Source organism: Monodon monoceros, unplaced genomic scaffold, assembly GCF_005190385.1.
Source record: "Monodon monoceros isolate NGI ecotype Baffin Bay Population unplaced genomic scaffold, NGI_Narwhal_1 Super_Scaffold_5, whole genome shotgun sequence".
NCBI lineage: Eukaryota > Metazoa > Chordata > Mammalia > Artiodactyla > Monodontidae > Monodon > Monodon monoceros.
This window is the reverse complement of record NW_021703782.1, coordinates 68,787,959-68,795,140: the sequence shown is the minus strand read 5'-3', so window position 1 is coordinate 68,795,140 and position 7,182 is coordinate 68,787,959. Positions and strand designations below refer to the sequence as shown.

The 7,182-nt window shown below is 42.2% G+C and overlaps 1 protein-coding gene and 1 pseudogene across 4 annotated transcripts in view; one reads left to right on the top strand and one right to left on the bottom strand.

The window, feature by feature from the left end:
• Positions 1–4,430: 4,430 nt before the first annotated feature.
• On the bottom strand, positions 4,431–5,562 carry LOC114884693 (annotated as a pseudogene).
• Positions 5,563–5,817: 255 nt separating this feature from the next.
• CARNMT1 (carnosine N-methyltransferase 1) overlaps positions 5,818–7,182 on the top strand; it is a 40,008-nt gene continuing 38,643 nt past the window's right edge. For 2 of the 4 annotated variants that reach the window (XR_003790811.1, XM_029203074.1), the window contains exon 1: positions 5,818–6,115. Coding sequence is in view for 2 of the 4 variants with exons in the window: in XM_029203074.1 (XP_029058907.1) it covers positions 5,874–6,115 (242 nt within the window). In the remaining 2 variants the exon portion in view is untranslated. Of the gene's footprint in view, positions 6,116–6,366; positions 6,595–7,182 lie in introns of those variants that run through there. The other 2 variants (XM_029203075.1, XM_029203076.1) reach the window with 2 other exon arrangements.

Here is a 7,182-nt window from a genome sequence, read left to right as displayed (position 1 = left end):
TTTTTTAGATAGTAAATGTCCTTATTATTTAAGCTAGTTTTAGTTGGGTGTTCTGTTCATATCACTGAGAGCAGTCTACCTAATATAGGCTCTCAGAGAGAAAGATACAATGAGACATGTATCTATCATCAGTAAAGGGATTCATATGTGTATGTTCTGTGTTGTTTCTAAAGCAGTGCTTTTCAAATTTTAACGTACCTATCAAACACCTGGGCGTGTTGTTTAAATGCAAATTCAGTAGGTGCGGCCTGAAATACTCCATTTCTAAGCTCCCAGGATTTGTCCATGGTGCTGGAATAGGGTCCACACCTTTGAGCAGCAAATGTAGACCACAGCTATAGCTCATTAAAGGTTAGATAGATGGGAAACCTCCAAGTGACTGACGGGATTTTTAAAGGGAGAGCCAGGAGTCAGGATGAGGTACAATAGTGACTGCTAATTCAAACAGATTAGCCCAATATTATTCCTTATTAATACTGATAATTTCAGAAAAGGTAAGGGGCAGATAGGTGCCAGGGGCAGACAGAAACCAGGACAAGATCTTAGAGACTGCCTCTGCAGAGAAGAAGGAAGCAGAAAGTGCCTTTCTTACTTGTAGGAGGTGCTCAGACAAAGCACAAATTCTTGGTACTAGCAGGTCTTTTAGATGACTGTTATAGGCCTTTTGCCTGAAAATATTGCGGTACTCCCATCTTCACCACCATAGGTAATTTAAACCACCACCACCAAGATAACCTGTAAAATAAGTGTAAGGAAGTGCAAATTTTGATTTTCCTCCACAATGACTACTCTGACACTTTTTTGGGGTGTGATATTGGGGGGGAAGTAATAGATATGTTACTCTTCTTAAATTTTTGGTGGGGGTACATTTGCTTGACTGGTACCCTAAACATGCGTGGGTATATGCCAATAGGGTCGGTTGGCCCTGGATTTCTGGACAGGGAAGCATGGAATAATGTCAGTTCAAATGATTCTTTTAACTTGAAATGTTTCCCAACAGCAACAAAAAAATGATTTAGAGCTTAGAGGATGGGAAAACTTATTTGCAGGGCTACTTTAGTGCTTCTGGAAAGAAGTAGTGACTCCTAGCAGTACGGTAAATAATCTATGACTTATTTTCCCAAGTTTGAGAGTAACTATTGAGAGCATTAAAATAATGTGTACACAAAGATTGCAACTGGAAGTGGCTCCTGGGATTAAGAAGATAAAGATTCTCTAGAGGGAAAAAGAGATCATTACAGGAGTCATATCTTTAGTTCCACAGTGGAGAGTATGGTCGTTATTTAAAGACAAATTATGATATTCTTAGCCTAAATCCAGGTATTAGAACAAAGAATACAAAGGCAAAACTAGCTAGTTCTCAGTCAAAGACAGTACTTATAAAGAGCAGACTTAATAGAGGGATTCCAAGAAGAAAAACTGTAAACCCCAGAATGATAATGATTACAAGGGGACCCTGATATTAAGCTGAGGAAGTCCCTAGCTGCTGTCCCCTTTTTCCATGAGGTGCTTAGATCAATAGCAATTTGAATCTTTGTTGATATAAAAACAAGATATTTAAACATAAAGAGTAAGAAATAGTTTATCTCCATAAACATATTTCTTGAGCAATCTAGTCTCTTGCTTTTCGTAAGTAAAGTATACATACCTTTTCTCGCCCACCTAGAAGGTCAAATTACTGTAAATAACAATTATTTGCAAGGTTTCCAAAAGTAAAAGGACTTCATGAAACTGATGTAAGAATAAAAAAGATCAACTTCAATAGAGGCAGTAGATCCAGTGGTTAATAGTATTTTGGGCTTTGTCCACTTGCTTTCAAATCTGGGCTTTACCATATAGGAGCTGTATGCTTTGATAGCATTACTTAAAGTCTTTAAATTTCATCTGTTAAAAAAAAAAAACAGGAATTACAATACTATTTTAAGTACTAAGTTAAGGGCAATGATGTATGTAGTGTTTAGCACAGTGCCTGGCACTTGTAAATTCCTGTACTCAATCCATAAACTGGTTTTAGAAAATCTTCACATGCCAGACACTGTGCTGGATGTTGGGGTTATGGTCTTGAACAAAACAGATCAATATATGCATCTCACCCTCAAAGAACTTAAGAGTCTAGTAGGGAAAGCAACTGGTTAAAAGGTAAACCAACATAATATTTAAGTGCCAACTTTCCGTGAGATATCCACTTGGGGAACATGAGGCGAATAGAAATATGATTAACAGGTGAATAGGCCTGCTGATTTCTAAGCCTTTATTTATAAACATTTATTCATTATGAAACAACCTTGAGAATAATGAAGACGTAACTTTGTTGGTAGGACTGGGAAAACTAAGGGATGCTTAGTATGTTTTGGTTATTAATTCTTGGAGGTTAATTGACCTTGGGATGAAGACATTCCCAAACTTTCAGCCCAAAGGGCTCTATTGTTTGGGAAGATTTCTATAGGAGAAACTCATTGCAAAGAAGTTAGGAAGAGGAAGTCTTAAGAAAAGTGTTTTAAAACAAGGTCAAAAATGTATTCTGAAGAGAAAACATTTATTAAGCTGATATACTAGGCATTTCTTGCTCTTTATCTCATTTATTTCTCCCAATGGCCCTGTAGGAAGGGTAATATTACATCCATTTTAGAAACAATACAGTCGACACCTCAAGTAACTTTTTTAAACAGGTCACACTTACTTACTGGCAAAGTGAAAATGAGAAGTCCATGTTTCCACAAGCTTCTAGCTGCCTTTAGCTCAGTGCAAGAGACATAGGTGGCAACCAACACATTTGCTGGAAAGAATGAATGAATAAATGTACTTTAGCTCTGCTATTTATGTGTCCCTGGGTAAGACAATTTTGCTGAGTCTGCCTTCATTTCTTAAAGGAATATAACAAGACTTACTTCACAGAGTTGAGGTAAGGAACAAATAAGGGGATACAATAGGGAAAAACAATTAAAATATAAAATATTAAACGTTAGCATGATATATGTCACAAATTATGACATGTATAATTTGTGTGTGCATATGAAAACAGCATTGGTAACAGTTAATATTATGAGAATTTATATATAACTTCCAAACACCAGACTCTAAGAAAAAAGGTACTGGATAGAAAAGTTGGAAGAACAGGCAAGGAATTGATATATTGTGTCTGGGACAGGGATATTGGTGGTTAGGGACAGGGTAAAGAAACTTTACATTTGTAACCCTTTGCATTTTCCTTTTGAATTTTGAACCATGTATTACTGCATTACTATTCAAAAAATAAATAACTTTAAACTTTATAAAAACATTGTATTAAAATGTAACATTAACACAGAATAACCACAGTACTTTTTTTAGCATTGCCTTGTTTCAATTATTAATTTATTATGAAAATGAAGCCACTTCATTTATTTTTGAGAATTTAAATATTTTATTATATAAAGTTATACCCAGAATTGTGCTTCATTTTTTCACTGTATACTTTAACTCAAGGACATTTGTAAAAGCAGTACATTTTAGAAATCCTGAAAGAAATTCCACTAGATATAGGCTATTTAAATACTGCTTAGAGAAAGTATTTAAAAAAAAACGAGGGCGTACAAATGAACTTATTTACAAAACAGAAGTAGAGTCACAAATGTAGAAAACAAACTTATGGTTACCAGGGGATGGGGGGGAGGGATAAATTGGGAGACTGGGACTGACATGTACACACTACTATATATAAAATAGATAACTAATAAGAACCTGCTCTGTAGCACAGGGAACTCTACTCAGTATTCTGTAATGGCCTATATGGGAAAAGAATCTTAAAAAAAAAGGAGTGCATATGTGTATAACTGATTCACTTTGCTATACTCTCAGAACTAACACATTGTAAATCAACTATACTCCAATAAAAATTAATAAAAAAGTATTAAAGGAAAGCCAGCACCATATAAACAGCATACACTTAAATAAAAGAGATGAATGCTTAACATACAGAGTAATGTTTTTTTTGTTTTTCAAATAAATTTATTTATTTATTTTTGGCTGTGTTGGGTCTTCGTTGCTGTGCGTGGGCTTTCTCTAGTTGCAGCAAACGAGTGGGGGCCACTCTTCGTTGCGGTGCGCGGGCTTCTCATTGTGGTGACTTCTCCTGTTGTGGAACACAGGCTCTAGGTGCATGAGTTTCAGTAGTTGTGGCACACGGGTTCAGTAGTTGTGGCTTGCGGGCTCTAGAGCGCAGGCTCAGTAGTTGTGGCGCACAGGCTTAGATGCTCCGCGGCATGTGGGATCTTCCCGGACTAGGGCTCGAACCTGTGTCCCCAGGGGGATGCTTAACCACTGTGCCACCAGGGAAGCCCCAGAGTAATGTTTTTTATTCACTGATAAACTAAAGGTCCATTTCAAGATGTCTCTCTTGTATACTTCATTTGTTTTATTAGCAAGCAAAACCCTATAAGGAATGGCTTCATCTAGTCCTCAGACTCGGATCCATCTTCATCTTGACTAATCTGGAAGTAACGAAGTTCGTAAATCTCCTTGTCAGATGCAACCACACGAAGACAATCACGAAGATTTTTCTTTTTAAGGTACTTCTTGGTAAGGTATTTCAAATACCTTTTAGAGAACTGTTTCTCAGAAACAACTAACTTTATTCTTGAAGCGTTCAATGTGAACGACATTCCCAAGATTTCCAGTTTTTCCATTCACTTTAACCTTCTCCCGTATAAACTGTTCAAAATTTCCAGAATTAAAAATTCCATCTTCTACTGGATGAGTAAGGTCCAAATTAAACTCCCAGGTTGACTTCTTAGGCTTCTTGTCTTTCTTCGGCGCCATCCTGAAGGCCCGCCGCGCAATCAGAGAGCCACTTCATTTTCACTATGATTATATCTTTTTAACAGAATCCGTGGTCCCTGAGCAAGTTTAATTCTCCTGAATAAAGCAATCTTCTGTTACCATTATTTTGAAAGACTATTTTGCTGGATGGTAGATTAAATTGAGTGAAACGAATTATTTTCTAAGAATAACATCAAATGCAGGTAGGGCAGAGGTTTTATCCACGAGCCCAGAGAGAAATGGGGAAAATGAACGCAGGTAAATAAGAGTTAGTGGTTAAGTCTGACATTGCTATGGGCCACCGTTTGATGTTAGTGCTGCACCGCGTTACGGCTCCTTTGCGCTTTGGTGGTCTTCCAAAGTGCGAGTACTAGCCAGAGTTAGGTTCCTGAATGTTTCCCGATCTGCTGCCATGACCAGTCCAGGGCTTGGGTTAGGGCTTTCGCTGGCCCCTAAACACTGAAAAGATGACAGTGTCCCTCTACATTTATGCAATTAAAAATAGAAATTCACTTAAGAAATTCATTAAAACAACTTAGGGCGAATGCAAGACCTTCCTTCTAGACTTTCTGAAATAAAAGTTCCTATTAAATTCATCAAAGCTGAACTTTTTTTCTGCATTTCTCCTTTGCTAATGTGTTAGCCTTAGTTCAGGGGCCTGTTCCACCACCCAGCACTCACCGGCTCTCAAGCCCGAACCACGCGGCTGCTCGCAGGTGCCATCCCCAACCTGCCAGGAATCTCCTCCTTCGCCCCACCCATCTGGCCCTTGCCCCCGCCTACTTCACGCGTTGTTGTGACATCAGCGCGCCGTCGCCAAAGGCCGGCAGCAAATGAGCGCAGGTGGCTGCGGCCCTTCGTTGTACTCTCGAATGCGCAAGCGCGGTCGTTCCGGGTGCTCGAAAGACCTGGCGGAGCCAGGCGCTGATGGAGGCCTGAGGGCGGCGGGGGCGGGGCGCGCCGCGAGCTGGGGGCATGTCCACGGCGGGCGCCGTCTAGAGGAGGGCCGAGCAGCCGCCACCACGCTTTCAGTCGCGGCGAGACGCAAGCGAGCCAGGCCGAGGGCCGCGGCGGCGATGCAGCGACGGCGGCGCCCTCCGCCGCCAGTCTCTCAGCTGCCCGAGGGCTGCGGGGGAGGCGGCGGCAGCCGCGGAGGAGGCGGCGGGAGCGAGGAGGTGGAAGTGCAGTTCTCCGCCGGGCGTTTGGGCTCCGCCGCGGCGGTTTCGGCGGCGGCGGCCACGCGCAGCACAGAGGAAGAGGAGGAGAGACTCGAGCGCGAGCACTTCTGGAAGATCATTAATGCCTTCCGCTACTATGGGTAAGGAGCCCGTGGCGGACCCCCGCTCGGCCCGTAGGCGCGCCCGCTGCTTGCGGCTGACCCGTCCGCACCGTGGCGCACGCCGCGCTCGCCCTCCGGTCGCCACGCCTCCGGGGCGTCGGAACCGGGCCGCCTGAGCTGACCTCCGCGCCCCCGAGTCATCTCGCACCACCTTAGCCCCTCCCGGCGCTGCACTCTCGCGTGTCTGCCGCGCCGTCTGTTGCTCAGCCTCTTGTCTTCTGATCTCTGGATCAGATTAGCCCTCTTGCCTTTCATTCCTCGTTAAAGGTTTGGCTTGAGGCGGGTGAGGGTGACCGGAAAAGTGCTGTAAGAATTTCAGATAGAAGATGGTGGTGGTAAAATCGTCCAGTGCTGGGCATGATTTGTATGTATTGTCGCTGTCCTGCAAACTGAACAGACGGAGAGCCCAAGTTCACCTACACGTGGGATGCCGTAGGATGTTTTTTTCTCAAACTGTTGTAAGTTCTTGTGAGAGCAGCATTAAGATTTCCGCCCCTCACCCCCCCCCCCACCCTTGGCGCTGCGAAAACACAGCACTTTTGTGATGAGCGAGTGAATGATGCTGCTGCCCAGTGCCTTTAACTGGTGGGTGAAATTAAGATCGAAGATGGTCCGGATGTTCTAAAATTTGCAGAGTTTTTAAGGGGGAAATGAGGGAAAGCACTGTAGGAGCCGCTTTTATGATTTTTTTTCTGCAAATATTTATCGAATTCTCACTGTGGGTTGGGCACAGTGGTAGGACTTTTAAACTTCCTAACTTTCATTTTTCTTGTAGATAAATCGTAAAGTAGCTTAGTCACAAAATTATAATTCCAAGATCTGAAAGGGACTTAAAACAATTGGATTTTCAGGTAAATAAAGCACTTTTATTCGTGTGAGAGATGAGTACACCGACGGCGATGTTCTGAGTCTGCAGTTGGAATCAGATAGATGTGACCTCCTACTGAAGTAAAACTGTTCCCTTAGATGGGCTCCTGCTGTGCTTTATGCAAATTTTTAAATATTGCTTGACTGACCTCCTCAAGGGCAGGGACTGAGCCTTATTT